This window comes from Trachurus japonicus, chromosome 22 (assembly GCF_045865225.1).
Source record: "Trachurus japonicus isolate A0001 chromosome 22, Traja_1.0".
In the NCBI taxonomy this organism is placed as follows: Eukaryota; Metazoa; Chordata; class Actinopteri; order Carangiformes; family Carangidae; genus Trachurus; species Trachurus japonicus.
The window spans coordinates 22,899,389-22,916,192 of NC_140928.1; the positions used below are offsets into that span (position 1 = coordinate 22,899,389).

Below are 16,804 nucleotides of genomic sequence, written 5' to 3' on the forward strand. Positions count from 1 at the left end.
GATAAGAAGCTTTTTTTTATCCATGTAATGACACTAAAACACATTCAACTAAAATGTTGATCCTGTATAATTTAGTTTCACAGAGTGCTCTCACTTCTCTATATTGAAACTGTGGCTCACTGCATTTAACAGACTTGCAGCTTGATGCACTTTCAACTTTTTGACAATAATACCTAATTCAAGAAAAAAACAAAAAAAATTGATGAAGAATTTGAGACAGGAAATTTCAAAATAAGATAATTTTAATTTAAAATTTGACTTCAATTTAAGGAAGGAAATAGCATACAAATGGATTGAGTATAATCTAAATGTCAAAAGCTTACACTTTTAATAAAGTTGTCACTGTACAGCAGATCCTTCTCTAGCCTCCTCTCTCCTGGGGTCTAAACACAGTGGCACCTCGGTGGGGGCTTCTGGGCTGTAATAGATTTCAGAATTGGCTAAACTAATTTTCTTAAAAGAAGAGTTTGTGGGACTTAATGAGGCATAACTAATGGAGGTCCCACAATCATCAGTGCCATGCTGGAAGCACTGTGGCAGGACAGAGCAGCCATTGATTCTTGCTTCAAACCTCTTGAGTTCCTAATCAGCTTCTTTGGTTGTGCGTTTCAGGCCTGACAAACCTATTGTTGGCCTGTGTCACTGGAGGTCAGTAGTTATTAGTGGCAACTGAAAACAGTTTCTCTAACTACTTATGAGCGAATTGAATAACATGCATAGGGGGACTTGGAGGGGGGATTACTGGCAGCGCAGCGAGTCCGGCTGGCGCAAGAGAGAATGTGACATGGTTTTCTAATAAGGGATGCTGCCCCCCACCCCCACTCCCCCTTCCAACCATACACGTACACACACAATCCTAACCTGGTCCTTCATCCTTCATCCTTACCCCCCCCCCACCCCCACCCCACACACACACACTCCCCTCCCCTCAACACCGTCTACTACAGACAGTTGTGAATAGTATTCAAATAGGTTACTTTGGCCCTGCAGTGCCTCATATTGCTAAAGTGGCTGTAGTAAGAAATGGAGTTAGCTTGTAAAAAGACCTGGAAAAGCATATAATTGTGTGTGTGTGTGTGTGTGTGTGTGTGTGGGTATGCCTGCTTGTGCATTTGAGTTCATGTTATCATCAAACCAACGGTAAAATTATGGCTTCATGTATTTAATTTCATGGAAATCTATTAGAGAGAGAATTGCTTTCAGAGTCCTATGACCTTCTTGAAATGTTTTTTTTCCCACTCTGTAGGAAGATGATTATTTGAAGGCTGTTTTTTCCATTTGAAAACGAGAGGAATTAGGGAACTTTTTGCTTCCTAGGGGCAAAGACTCGCAGACTTGTAGTGACTCATTCTGTAGAAGCCAAACAAAATGCAGCGAGCACAGGTTCGTCATAGAAAAGAGGAAGATTGTCTCTCCTTGGCAGAGCACAAGGGCAATACACTAATTAAAATCTCACTCTGTGTCTCTCAGAACTTGCCAGTTGAATGCATTCATCCGCAGTGAAATGAAAAGCGGACCCCTCCTCTAATCATTTCACGTGGGGCAAGATTTGGGGACTACTTCTCAGAGAAGAGGGAGGGAGATGTTGGTGGAACTTGTGGGAGTAAACTTTGGATATTACTACTGACTGGAAATCTAGTAATGACTTCTGTCTATGGTATGATGCGCATGCTGTTTCCATTCAAAATGACACAAGTAAAAATGAAATGTTCTCAGTGAAGTGTAGCCACACTGCCTGCATGTCTTACAGATAAATCTTACTCATCCACTACAATCCACTCAGACCCTAACCCAGACTCTGCTTTTAGCTCTGTGCTTTAATAGCTTTTTTCCCCTTTTAGTTAAGACCAACAACATGAAACAGCTTCCCTTACTATTGTACCAGCAAAACACTGAACTGTGCATGATGAGGGTTATATGTTTGGCCTGTGTTTCTGTGTAAACTATGCAGCCAATAATGTTAAGCCCTTGCCAATTAGCGCTCTCTAGGTTGCTAGGTCGCCATGGTCAATTGAGGAACACATCAATAGGACTTGAAAAGGTTTCTCTGCGATCAGACCTTCTGACATATTAAGTAGAATAATGGGGAGGAAGGGAGTTGTGGGGGAAGGAGGTCTGCAGAGTCTGAGGCAAGGCTTCCTTCTATATTCACATTATGCAGTGCAACCTGCAATTACCTGGGAAGAAAGGTCTAAAACATTCTTTACATCACTGAAATAGAATATCCTTCGCTTCATGCTATACGCTATCAGTATATGACATTGAGGTCGTCGCTCTACACTCATCTGCGTGTAATAAAAACAACTTCATGTGATGTATAACTTATTCAGTTGCTTTTATCTGTTGATGTGAGTTATGTGCATGTGTTTGTCTGTGTGCATGTGCACATGTGGGTGTGGGTGTGGATGTTGTTAACACAGGCCACCTTTAAGCTGCTTCTACAACTACACACACACATGGAAATAACACCACACAGTAACGGCTGCAGCCCCCAAAACTTTCCAGACAGAAATGATGATGCCAGCACCAATTACAGTACCCAGTCTGCCTCATATGTCCTTACAAAGAGAGGTAGCCCCCAATAAACTGAGGGAAGCAACAGGCACAATAGCCAGTGATTACCAAGCATAGCCTATTAGTGCACCATAACTATGGCTATTGAAAAGAGAAAAGAATGGCTTCACCTCCACTTTCATTTCACGTGGTCCACCTTCAAAAGCTTTGTTGACAGCTCATTCATGCCCTCAATTCAGAGACAAAAATCTATCAGAAACATCTTGCAGCATCAAAGTGCATATCGTGGAATGCATTTCTCTTTTTAATGCTCTTATCAAACTCTCTTCTGATAGAGTCGTCGTGCTCAATTCCAAATGTCAGGTGCATATTGGCTCTGATGCTTCCTTCGAGTGTAGGGATGATAGCACATATACATACAGCTGCCAGGTATGTGAAGGGGTTGGAAATGGAGGCTCTCCAAGGTCTCCATTGAGACACACTGATAGCCATCATCATCATCACAGGGTGTCATCAGCAAGGGGATTGAGAAGTAATTTCCAAACATGTTTAAATGACCACAGGAAATGAAACGTTAGATCCTATTATCAGCCGCTGCTGGTGTAAAAAAGGTTTTGGAGGACAGAAGCAAAGGGGAAGCGTCACCGATGCTAAGTGATGACCTTAAACACTTTGGAGTTTGTTTGCACAAATCATTCATCTTCTAAAGAGATTGATCAGAATGAGGCTTGTGTGTGTGTGTGTGTGTGTGTGTGTGTGAGAGAGAGAGCGAGAGAGAGAGAGAGAAGAAAAAAGAATTGTGACAATGTGCTGCTGGGTATTTGGAACAGGGACTTTCAACACATTAGAAAAAATAGTGAATATTGCTACTAAACTGAAATAACTGTGCATACATTTTTTTTTAAACCCAAAGGCATATTTTGAAAATATTTAAATTCTATGTCATTATGTTTGTGATACAATTTAGCAAAAGTCATTATTATACATAACAATATTATACATCAAGACATATTCAAAATATTGCAAGAAATAAGTTTAAAATAAAAGAGATCTATAGAGAGTGTCGTTAGTTTAGATAATAATACCCTCATTTTAATTTCACCATGTGTGCTTGTCCTAAATATGAATGCCCTTATTCTCCTCACTGACTGCCATGGAGCTTCTTTTACGCTCAGATTCATTTTCAGTAAAATGCGACTAATTTGAATTGAAAGGTTATACAGTATAGGCCTATCATTTAAAATTGAAATGTAGAATTAAAATGCATATTTTTTATTATTTGTATTTTATTTTGAAGCGATTTTATAAACCTTTGATTTGATAAACGGGCCGCGGCCTGTGTATAACAACAACAACAACAACAACAACAACAACAATAAAATAATAATACCAATACCAATAATAATAATAATAATAATTATATTAATAATAATAATAATAATAATAATTACATGCCCTGTAATCAGAGAGAATTTTACTTTAATGCAGCACAATAATGCTACTGATAATAATAATTATGCGAGGCACGTAGTCGATTCCTTTAGATAATATAGCCCTTCTTATTATACTAATTGGTTGTAATTGTGTATTTTATGGAAAATCGCATTCACAATAAAATTGACCAATTACACTACGGCAAACCGAAGGTCTGGGTCTGTTTAAAAGAGTATCAATGGTTTTAAAGGGTGGCTTAAAAAGGGAAATATATTCATGTATAAATTAATGTAAATATTGAACTGGCTGGGAAAGTGTCAGAGATTTTAAAAAGAGTGATTTCCAGGTCTTAGAGTCTTGCAGACTTCCTCCATGAAAGGCAGCCCTCCAAAATGTCACCTGAACAATGCTGGCTCTCTCATCGACCTCAATTTGGTCTCAATCACAACATAATGAAAATGCACTCCAGAACAGATCCCTTTTAAAAAATTACTTCTTCAGGAATAGCTCTCACACTTCAAGTTATTTATTGTTAACGTTCACTTGGTTTTGAAACATATACAGCAGCCATCACGCATTTGTTCCTTTTTAACTTACAAAAGAATAGAGAAAACATAAAAGTGGACGCAATAACGATTATTATACAGTTAAACGCATTCTTGTGTGTTAGCCAAATATACAAGTCCCTACTTTATTCAATAAGTCTAAATGAATACATTAGTTTACAATATTAATATGATACCAGGTTATCACCGCAAAGGAGTGGTGGCTTAGTGTACTTCAAACCTGATCCCACCTTTCCCCCCAGTCCAAACTCAAGTGAAGCAGCATTCCTTTTTGTTTCAACAACATAGACTACGTTTAAAACATCATGAGGAAGGTCCAAAACACGGATTACAAAAGGTCCAGAAACGACATAATTGCTTTCAAGGGCAGCCATTTCTGTAATGTTCAAAAATAGACTCTCCTCTCAGAGATGTCAAGAAAATGTGCCCTGATCAGCTGGTGCGCCTTGTCCCCTCCAACACCAAAGGGCCCCCATTTTCAGCCTTATATATATAGGCTCGCTATATATATATATATATATATATATATATATATATATATATATATATATATATATATATATATATATATATATATTGCTGTTGCATGGGCTCATCCGCAGGTTCATATAGAAAAAGTGGAAAGTGACAGTACTGTATTAGGTCCTACCACGTTCTGCCGTAGAGGAGGTTTGAGCTGACCATGTTACTGGTGTAATCTACAGCTGATGTGTCTATCTGGGCCATGTTGAGCTGGCTGTGCAGTGAGGGGGGGCTGGGCGACATCTCCTCCAGCTCCAAAGCGTTCACCTGCTGCTGGCTTTGATGCTGGGTGAGGCTGCTGGTCGAGGATGCGAGCACGACTCCTGCTCCGTTCTGTTGTTGGCTCTGTTGTTGGCTCTGTTGTACCTGTTGCTGGTTCGGTGTCGGCGTGTTGGAGCCGTTCTGGCACGGTTTACCGTCCTTCACCAGAACTGGCACGGCTACGCGCCTCGGGGACTGCGCCTGCTGTTGGCACAGGTTACCGTCCTGTTGCTGCTGCTGCATCTGCTGCGCTGCCTTGTCCTTGGCCTGGCGCTTCATCTTGTACCGGTGATTCTGAAACCAGATCTTCACCTGAGTCGGCGTCAGGTGGATCATACTGGCCAGGTGTTCCCTCTCAGGCGCCGACAGGTATTTCTGCTGCTTAAACCTCCTCTCCAACTCGTAGACTTGTGCCTGCGAGAACAGGACGCGCCGTTTCCTCCTGGGCGCAGCGTGGAGAACTGGCATTGATTTGCTGGCGTCCCCCATTCCTGTGAGACTGCCCATGCCGGTCATGTTCATACCTGTGGAAGGTCCCATGAATCTAGAAACTTAAAAATATACATACATATACATGCGTTCAATAAACAGAAGAGGAGAACACTATTTCGCCTGAAGTAGTCTTTATAGAATATTGGCTCTATATCCGTTAATTATAGAAGTTGAAAAGCATCAGCTTTAAACAGACATGGATAATAATAATAATAATAATAATAATAATAATAATAATAATAATAATAATAATAATAATAATAATCTAGATATTGCTTTTAAATATTCACTCGTGCCAAAGGTAAAACAAAAAGAAAAGTCTAGCCAGACTTGAAAGAATGATCTCCTTTTCAGTTTAACCGTCAGAAACAGTCAATTTGAATAAAATGATCTCTAAAAAATAATGATCAAAATGTACATGAACTTTTTTATCAGTAAGTCTCCGAATAAAGATGAAATGTTATTTAAAAAAAGCGACTCATATTAAGTCATGTGCGTCTCCCTCTGTCAGTCCTCAAATGTCAACTTATTTTTTGTTATTTACCAAAAGGGAAAAAACGATGAAAGTGTGTATAAAAAGAGAAGAAAACTTACTTGTGGAGTATCTGGGATCAGGATTGGCGCTGTACCATCCTGTTGCTGCTGCACTATTCCGCATGCTTTCCTGGTACGACGGGAGGTCTCCCATGTTGCCAATGCTTCCATTGCAGTATCCCCCCATTGCGCTGTGGGAGAACTGGGAGACGGTGTGCGGCATGTGGTAAGTGGTGGCCACGGTGGCGTTATGGCCCATGGAGTGCTGTTGCATGCCGGTCTGAGACACCTGAGGCTGTCGGTAGGCTCCCAGTGGAGAGGTTAGGTTTCCTGCGCCGTCCATGCCACTAAACTTCTTGTAGGTCTCCTCGATTGGACTCAAAATATCTGTCACTGAAAAAGGCGTTGTGTGCTTTGGGCTCAACGACATGATTCAGAAAGCAGGTAGATTTTTGAGTTTGAGCAGATCAACCGTGTTGTTGTATCGGCTCTCTCCTTGGTGGATGTCTACGTAAGAGAGTGCTTGTAGTGCGCCTGAGATCCTATTGATCGCCTTGGAGAAGGAGGCGAGCCCAGGGCGCTCTTAGCCCGGGTTTATTGGAGCCAGGAGCCAGGTTTACGACAAACACAGGGGGCGGAGCAAAACTCCTAAACCAGCAAACAATAGTCATTGACATTTTAGGCAAATAGTTCATAAAAATACACTTTGCTTTATACGAAGTCATAAACATGAATAAAACGACGCCACATACGCGTGATTCTGTCTTTTCTGACAACTATATACAGGTGAGAAATACCCACTATGTTCTACACATCAGCTGATCTGACCACATATGACTATTTTGCGTCAGTAGGGAATTCCACTCTTTCTAGAAACTTTGAGAGCACTTTGAACAGGCATAAGGGCCACCGAGTATCATCAAAGAGCCACAATGAAGTTGTATGACCAGCTTATTTATGCTTCTTAAGCATCATTTTGCCCCAGCAGAGAGGGACAAGACCAAATAAGATCAAAATACTGAAAGGGAGCTACAGTAAGGCTCCAACCTGAGTATTTCACTACCTATAACATTCATGATCAGCAAGAGAGGCCATGCACATTCTCTGTCTCTTTTTTGTTTTCAGGCAGCTGCACTTTTCCTGACGCCAAATTATTTAATATACAAAGAGCAGAAAACAATTTAATACTTATATTTCATAGAAATCACATTTTATTTATCTAATTATGCTTTGTTTCGACTTAATACAATTTGTAGACGACATCATAATCCTCAGACCCTTAAAGTCTGGTCAACATGCATTAATGACACTTTTGCAGTTTTGACCTGACATTGTAATCTCTGAGCAAACTGACTGGCGCCAGGGGAAGAATAAGAGGAAGAGGGACACAACAAGGGGGGGAGGGGGTCAAAAGAGAAAAGAGGTCCTACAAATTGCAATAATGAATACCAGTTAATACAGCTTCCCATTATAGACTGGCGTGTGTCAGTTATGGATCTATAACGCACGATTGAGTCTGTGGCTCATAACTACCGTCAGATAAAGACAACCTGGCTGTTATGCTGCTCATAATCAAGATGATGATGATGATGTTTGTTCTGCTTTCTGTTTTCAGCTCCTCTCAGCAGACAGCAGCAGGAGCAGGTGTGCTGCTCCGAGGTTATTTTCCAGACGTGAAATGTGTTCCCATCTTCCTTCACTGGAGGAAGGAAGCACTCGTCTACATGGAGCCACTAATGTAATTTAGCATGGCACGGCAGCAAGTAGCTACCTCCCTTAATTGAACAAATGAAGATGTGACATGGTCAGCCATCAATTACAGCGACATATCAAGAACACCAATCTCCGGTTAAGTTGATAGCCTGATTGTAATAAATCATTGTTCTTATGCATATTTCAGGAGCCGAATTTCTTCCTCCCTACCACCCCCCCCCACACTCAACACCCCCCTCCTCAGATGCCTGGACTCCGCAGCGGATTTAAAGTGAAGTGGCTGGACTTTATTGTTGTTGTGGAAAACAAAACAGTACGTGTGTATTCCAAAGTCAGCTGGAGTTGTCTGAAAGACAATGAAGTAGAAAAAACACACAGGAATCCTACAAATAAAAAGGCTGCTTGGTAAGAGGAGGCTAACAGGTGTAAACCTGCTCTCAGTAAAAGTTATTCTAATTAAAGTATCAATGTAAAGAAAATACATTCTTGTTTAGAAGAAAAATAAAGTTATGTATTCCTACCTGAAAATATGACTATTCTTTCCCAGACTTCTATGGGCCTTCTTCAGTCTTTTGACAGCGGCAGCCTGGTGTCTTTTCAGGGCGAAGAGAAAGGTAGGCCTCGGCCCAGACCTCTAACATTATGTAAATGAGGCAAACCTCTCAACCTTGTGGATTACTGAGTCAGAGAGCAGGACCCTGGTCCACAGACCCTCCACATTAGGATCCCATAAAAATCTGGAGCTGGTTGGCTGCATGCATCGCTTATGAGAGCTTGGATTGTCCACAATAATATGATCAATCTAAATTAACTTTTACATCCAGAGAATATGATGTGGCCATATCAGCAGGAGCGACAGAAACGGACGCGCCAAGGAGCTAGGAGGAAGAAGAAATGGAAGAAGAAGGAAGAGAAGAAGGCCCTTCCAAGGTGGGTTAATGAATCAAAAATGTTTAAGGAAAGATGTATTAAAATATATTTATAGAAAAGCAGCTTATGTTCATTATTAATTAGTGGCGTTTTCCTGCGTTTTTTGCAGGATAACACAAGCGTGCGATGCATAGTGGTAAATATTAAATCAAGCCACAATAACCACCGCCGCAGGCAGGATTTATTGTTCCTTGGTCGCAACGTGGCGAAGAAAGTGTATTTTATTCTCAAAACTACGCACAGGAGCAGTGCTGGTTCTGCGTTGTAACGATTTAGACTGGTTTTAAAATTTCTGCTCTATAAGTTTCTGCAGGCAGCTGAACACAACTATTCAACTTTCTCCACTGACCTTGGACAATATTTGCAAAATGACTCAATTACTAACATACAAACTGAAGTCTATTATAAAATTATGAGGTGTCCCATCATTGAGTAGAATATGAAATCTCACTGTAGAATTGTGTTCATGAAATATAACTCAGAACTGATGTATTCAAATAAGCAGTACCGACTTTGTTTCCATAATGACATTTTTTTTATTAGACACGTAAACATTTTAGTGTTGTTAAGCAGCACATAATAACAGTTCCTGTTGGTAGTTTATAACCAACAAATAACCTTTTCCCGGTATCATCACCCCCCTCAGCTCAGCACAGCACAGCAGATGGAGCAGAGCGCCTGGTTACTGAAGTGCGTTTCTCCATCTCGTCGTTGCTAGTTCAATACCCTGAGAGACATGGAGAGACGACTGAAGGGCCAGGGTCCTGACCTGCAACCCCGGACACATACCGGCTGAGCACAAATGCAAAAACTCCGCATTTTATTTAGTCACTGAAACTTTTAACTAATTTTCTCTTTAGTGAAAAATTCTATTAAAATCATAGCCACCGTTTCTCTTAGTTTTCATCTTCATATTCTGGATTATTTTCAGGGGAAAGCGGAAAAGAATCTTTGTGCTATGGTGAAGATAAAATGATAAATAACAGGTCGTTGGTATTATAACACTTTTTTGTGTACACGATGTGGCGCCTTCATCCAGGTTGAATTTTGCGTGCGTAAATTACGCACGACCAGTGGACACGCTTTTTCTTTTGTCTCGGGCCTCTCAGCGCACTTGTTAGGTTTCTGTGATTTGTTATCTGAACTCCAGCCCCACATGTGAAGAAAAAGAAGCGTCTTGGTGCTGGTTCTTAGGAGACAGCTAGATTTATAAAATCGCTTCAACTCTTGGTCTCATATGATTACGCATTAAACAGCTTCCATCACGGGTGATTTTTTTGTCCCTAAATTTTAGGAGAAGCATCATCTGTTCTTCTAGTTTAAGGTCCAGAAAAAGCAAAAATTTAATATCTGATTTTTTCCCCCTAAAACATATAATATGCGATTTATCAGCGTTGCAAATGACAGTTGATGGTGGACATGGATGTGGCCGTATTCGTCTTTCCTTTCACTTTATCGAAGTAAATATGAAGTATTGGCGTTATTGCGCCCAGAACAATAATATAAATAATAATAATAACATGCCTATTATTTAGTGGAGCAGAGGGGAAACCTTGTCACCTTTTAATGACAATGAAATCTTACAGCGCCATAAATGAATTGTTTTGAGAAATGCAGCCCCATCAGCACCGCGGCTGGCCCTGAGGCTGACTCGGTCAGGACATTTGTGGAGGAAATCCCACACCTGCAGCCAGTGTAGTGCCATTTAGATCAAATACTTTCTCTCCTCTTAAATCGCCGAGCAGTGTGAGAGTAAAAAGCGGGCAGGTGCATATCTTTCAGCTGCACTACTTGAAACGGTGCGGTTCCTCAGCTAAGTAGGTTAAAGGTCCTCCCAAGTGGAGAAAGTATGTGACAGGCCTCTTGAAGACCGTATTCTTCTGCAGGAGTTTGCATTCATTCACAATTAATGTCGCTTGATGGACGAAATGATGCTAATAGGGCGCCAAAAAACAGAATATGGGCTTTTATGGAATGTTGACCATAATCTGACAGCTGGGGAAAATGGAGATCAGGAGAATTCAAAATGCTGTAATAGGATTAGACCGAGGAAGTTAATCTTAAAGTTTCACAGTCTAGCCTGCATTTAGTTTATTTCCTTAACAGTTAAGGCTCTGAGCAGACTGGAAGCAGTGGGAGCTTCACTGCCCATGTTGCATGTAGACAGCAAATTCAATTTCTTTCCTCTTAGTGTTATACAAACACACACAAACACACTATTCACACACACAGAGAGATTTTAATTACCCTCAGCAGCCAAAGTCACATTGTTAGACTCTGTGAAATTCCTGTCTCTGTCATCTGAAAGAAACAATGTTCTTCGAGTGTTCAAGCCACCAAACCAAGGCCATGAAACACCAAAGAGTAAGAGGGGCTCTGTGACAGTGACTAAATATAACAGAGCATGATCCAAAACTGTTTATAACAATATAAAAACCAACCGTTTGCTCTTTTCTAGAGCAGTTATATCATAAAGATATATTCTATAAAACTTAACTTTGCTTATATTACTTTGAAAACACCGCTCTCCATTTAGCTCATTATCCATAACTCCATTAGACAACTTGGAACAAAACTGTGCAGTCATGATGAGTTTATAATAAATGATGAGCTCTCCATTGCTTTTTATCCTTTCACCAGTCGAGGATACAGGAGTCATTTCTTTTTCTTTCACAGATCAATAGAGCATATACACACTGACTGACAGGCATTAGACGTATGAAACCTTTTTGTGTTAATGATGATTTCCATTTCCAATCAGAGGCTGATGATTTGCCTTAGATATAAAAATCACATTAACCCCCATCCTCTATTTTGTTCTCCAAACAATAACTCAGACTCATGTCTATATAGTAGCCTAAATATTGATATTACCAGTTTGGATTATGGGTTATTATTATGGGTCATCTTATAACCATGCATTGAATAAAAACTAGATATGTAAACAAATCAGCTCTGTATTTCTGTGGCCGGCCACTTTGATAGCATTTAGAGAAAAACAAACCGACCAAATGCCACCTTTGTGGGCTTGGTTTCCTGAATTTTGGGTGCACAGGGTTCTGTGAGTCCTCTGCATTGCCATGAGTGGAAACATTTTAGCATAGCTGCTCTCTTTTGTAACAACAATTCAAAAACACAGCAGCAGAGCGGTGCAGATTACCAAATGCATGGCAGAACAAAGCAGATAGCGTACTTGGACGGGGCGCTTGGTTCCAAGGGTACCTGGTTCGTCCACTTCTCTGCTGCATTAATTGTGGCAGCAGTAAGGGCAGGTAAACAAAGCTGTTAGAGACTGTGGTTGTGACTCAACCACGGCTCACTCTAGCCTTATCACCCAGTTACTCATATGGCAAAAATTTCTCTGCCAATCTTTCTCTGACTAGTTGGCCCTGGCAGCCAGTTGTTGTGATAAGGTGAAGGTCTGTTTAATGACATGTTCCGAAATGATCGTTTTGTGTGTTTTATGTAACAACATGTCATTCACTTCACTGCAGAATGACATGTTCAAGTAGTGGCAGGTATCTTGGACTTATAAAGGAGAAGCTGACATGAGGACTGTTTAATGGCAGCAATAGTGTCGGCATATTCATTTTGATTCTTTTTTTTTTTTTTTTTTCTTGTTTTGCATCACAGAAGTAGATTGTGTATGTGTGTGTGTGATTGTTTCATAAAACAGAGTCACAGCCTGGAAATACTGTAATTAGAACTTTAACTTTTAACTCGAAGATAGTTTACTTATTTGGGGGATTTTTAGGCCAGATACGAGGCAAGCTGCCTTTTTTTACTTTTACAAATTCGCATTGACTGTATTTTTTTTTATTATTCAATAAGATTTCATTATTATATTTTAGTTCCATTATTTTGGAGAAAACTTTATCCAAAGTACACTTTTCTAGCCGTAGATGCCTCACATAATCATCATTATGTGCTAAAAATAATAATAATAATAATCAGATGTGGTTTTACACCTGAAATGCATGCAAAGAGCTGCAATCTGCATCAAGTGTTTCTTGATGTCCATTTACGCAGGGGCTCATTTATTTGACTTGTTTTTATGTGAACAGTCAAGAGATGCATCTTGGAGCGATAAGTTTGGAGGCAGTTGGAGTGCTGTATGTGGAGACGGAAACTTTAAAAGGCTTCACAGCTCAACAATGGAAATGTGAACACAAGCTGCATATCAATGCAGCATTTTTACCTGTGTGTTTGTCCCCACTTTTCAAAGCTTTTACCCAGTAGGCCACCTGAAAGCCTACCATTATTTAGATGAATCCACATAAAGACATCACTTCAGATTTTGAATGTATTGATCCTGACAGATACCACATGCTACAATTTAGAACATAAAATCAAAGCCACAGTGTTGAGAGATTAACTTTTTCATTTCTGCTTATTTTCTTTCCAGACACTGAACGCTGCTTAAATCAACTGCTTCATGCCGAAGGGGAGTGCCTCTTAAACTGAATCCTCTGTATTATCCCCCAGAATTAGAAAAACAGAATGGCACCAGGGATGAGGTACAAATGCAAATATGTGCACATCGTTCCCATTATTCTGTTTATTATAGGATTGTATTAATATGTGTATGTAGCAAAATATTTTCAAGATATTCTTTACAAATTTATGGTTGTGTCGTTTAAGTTTCCTTCTAATTTCAATTGATCACACCTCGTGGTGTGGATTCATGGCAATGTCATATTTCCAACACAACATTACAAACATACATCATTTTAGAAAATATGTTTTGTAAATTAGTTACCAAAATTATTGTTGTGTTTTTTGTAGTGCATTTTTTGCCCTCAAAAGTCAAGTTTTTATTATTTAAAAAAAAAAAATCTTTTCATGGTTATCAGCCTTCTTCGTTCTTGCTCATCATTTTTCAAAAAAAAAAACAAAAACAAAGAAAAATGACAAACACAAAACCAAACAATGACCAAAAACAAAACACTGTTTAGAACTGGATCATTTCTGTTTAGAAAACCAATCTCCTGCATGCCCAAGATAGAAATAAGTGTCTTGTTTTAAGTGTCTCAAGGGCACATTTGATTCTCATTTGATTTGTTTACTAGTCGAGAATCAAAGAAGCGACCACTTAGTCAAATGATCATAACCATCAAACAGTTATTTTCTATTCATGTATTTATTTTTTAAGAACAGGAAGTTGGTCAAAAATCTACTTACCAGCCTGAATTTATTCCCAAGGAGACGTATCATAATGAAAAGTAAGTGCACTCAGCTCCAGTGCATGTTTAGGAAGTATAGGCCTTATATCCCTGCTGTTAATGTGATACATGATTTAACTGATAGTCACAGCAGAAGCAGCAACTTTCAGCAAAGATAAAATGTATTTTAAGCAGATATGTTGTCTGTTCAATGTGTATCTTTGTTTATACCATGTCTTTTTCTCTGTTTCTTTCGCGGCAGTCTGAGGAAAAACAGCAGGAAGAAAAACAGTCAAAGTCACTAATGTCACTAGTTTTAAAATAAGTGGAGCACATTCACACACTGTAGGTGCATTCTGTTGCCCTGGATGACTTTCTCTGTATTTTATATGTATTATGAAATAACAGACTCTCCCAACATACAGAACTGTTTCAAACAGAAAAACCTATGGCAGATAAAGTTTAACTTTATTTAGCAAAAAAGGATAGTTTTAAACAAAAATATTATTGGTGTGTGAAATAATATGAAGCTTAGAAATGACATCAAGCCCTGAACAAAGTATTATGAGGAGAAAAAAAAATCATATCTGCAAAAAAGGCAAAATGGTTTTAAATTCAAAACCTTTATCTAATCTATTATCTATATAATCCTTAAAAAACCTATTTTCTTTTTAATTTTATAATCTTCTTTTCAGTCCCACAATATGCAGACCATCTTTCTCAGTTCTTGGCGAGGATTTAAGGTGACAGGCCGTCTATAACCAACATGTTCCAGGTCAGATATCACATCTGACACTGATATTGTATTAGAATAAACTCTGAATTAAGATGAGTAGTAGCTTTGAATTGTAACTATCATCACATATAAGTTATTGATTTACAGTTTAAATCTGTTGTTTTCTGTCTATTCAAGATCGTAAAAAAATATAATTATCATACAATTTGAAACATGCACATTTCTGCAGCATTGAATTGTGTGATTAACCTATTCATATAAACATAAATGTGATAAATATAAAGTAAAATAAATCATTTGAAACTTCTGTAACGTTCAAGTCTTTAACACAGATATTTTAAACATTTACACATTAGATTCATGTGTTCACCATCAGATATTTTATGATATGTTTGCAATTGAAGGTGATACACATAAATCCACTTCTCCAAACCACAGAGGAAGTGCAACTAAAATGTAAATGAAACGGGCGATGCAGATGATGTAGTATTCTTAATCCCTTTTGTTCCTGTTTTTGGTCCAGTGATAGCAGAGAGATGCAAACATTAACAAGCGTTACTCACAGATCGACATGTTTCGCTACTTATCTGTTTAAATCTGGTTGTCTCGGGCCCTGCACTGAGTGTCTGACTTTCTGCTGCTGTACAGTAATAACAAGTCTTCCTGAGGCTAATGGCTCTTTTGTTTTGTTGGTTTTGTCTCGTCCTGTGTCAGTGGTTCTTTTTCTCTGGAAGGGTGTCAGCTCTCTGTGCCTGGCCATCCCTGAGGACGCTTGATGTCATCTTGTCTACCTGATCATTACACTACCTGCTCTCCTCTACAATGCTGCCCTCTCGCTGCTCCGCCACTTGAAATGCTTGGCTGGCCTCTTCTCTGAAACCATCATGAAATTGTGTGCTAAAATGCTGCAGACTGTTCCTCCTCTCTCGTCCCTCCAGCCATGTGTGCAGGAGCCAGGAAAAGATTCCTCCACTCGGACGACTGCTGCTCAGTCAACGGGAAAAACACACAAAACCTCCTCCAGCCTTCTCCCTCTGCAGCTTTTCTTTGATTTTCTGGAGCTTATAAGAGCGTTGTATACAATGCAGCATTTACCACATAACATACTCAGTTATTTCAAATTAACTGTTTGAGTTTTTTCATATATCAACATACACTGTCTAAAACAACAATAATTTCTCCTTGCAGTTACTTTGAAGCTTAACTTGACTAAAGAAATCCAGTTCTATACTCATACAGCTCATGTAGTATGATGATATAAAAGATATTTACCACATGTTTTTTAATACACACTCTTAATATACTGATGCAGCTTTATTTGGGAGTATAACCATATTTGCTATTTCATAATTTGCAAAAGAAAAAAGATCCAGATACTGGCCAGTGTACAAGTGGATCAAGTCCTTTTACCTTTGTGCACTGACAGGCCTTTCTCATAGAGGACGCTTTGATGTGTAACAGTAGGGAATGGTATTGTGCAGTGCATGCTGGGTCACCGTCATGGCCAGTGTTAATGTTGTTCGTAACAGCTGTGCTTTTGCTGCGATGACAGAGTCAAAAAGTCTGCTGTGAAATGTGCAACATGGAGCGCGGTGTACTTGAAAGCAGATGTCACTGCTCAACCGATGCCTCAAGAACACCGGTAATGTGACCCGGTGCGTAACACAGATCGTCTGTCTATGCACTCATTCCAAACAAAAATATTACACATATCATCATCGTCAGTAAAAGCATTGAACTCTAACAAAACAGCATGCAAGTGACGTGTTCAAGGTCTCTCATAACATGCAGCTCCGACCACTATGTAGCTCTGCGGTGCCTTATACAGCTAAAGCCCCTGAAATTTTTTTTTTTTTTTTTGTAGCAAAACAGGACTGTGGATTGGATCAGGGTGATTGGGAGGAACGGTTACAGTGGGTAAAAACTGTTCCGGCCTTCAT

General features: G+C 39.4%; 1 protein-coding gene across 2 annotated transcripts; it reads right to left on the reverse strand.

The window, feature by feature from the left end:
* Positions 1-4,453: 4,453 nt before the first annotated feature.
* Positions 4,454-7,363, reverse strand: nkx2.4a (NK2 homeobox 4a). 2 transcript variants are annotated; one of them, XM_085766749.1, is made up of 2 exons: positions 6,384-7,363; positions 4,454-5,848 (listed from the first exon to the last, which is right to left on the reverse strand). In XM_085766749.1, the coding sequence occupies exons 1-2, from the start codon at positions 6,751-6,753 to the stop codon at positions 5,160-5,162; spliced, it is 1,059 nt and encodes a 352-aa protein (XP_085622875.1). In that variant the 5' UTR covers positions 6,754-7,363; the 3' UTR covers positions 4,454-5,159. The 2 variants fall into 2 exon arrangements, with proteins under 2 accessions (XP_085622875.1, XP_085622876.1); XM_085766750.1 differs by having other exon boundaries at positions 4,454-5,821; positions 6,384-7,360.
* Positions 7,364-16,804: the final 9,441 nt, after the last annotated feature.

Coding starts and splice junctions, on each gene's coding strand:
- nkx2.4a (XM_085766749.1), bottom strand. CDS start 6,753: ATGTCGTTGAGCCCAAAGCACACAACGCCTTTTTCAGTGACAGATATT. Junction 5,849..6,383: donor TGATCCCAGATACTCCACAA/GTAAGTTTTCTT, acceptor TATATTTTTAAG/TTTCTAGATTCATGGGACCT.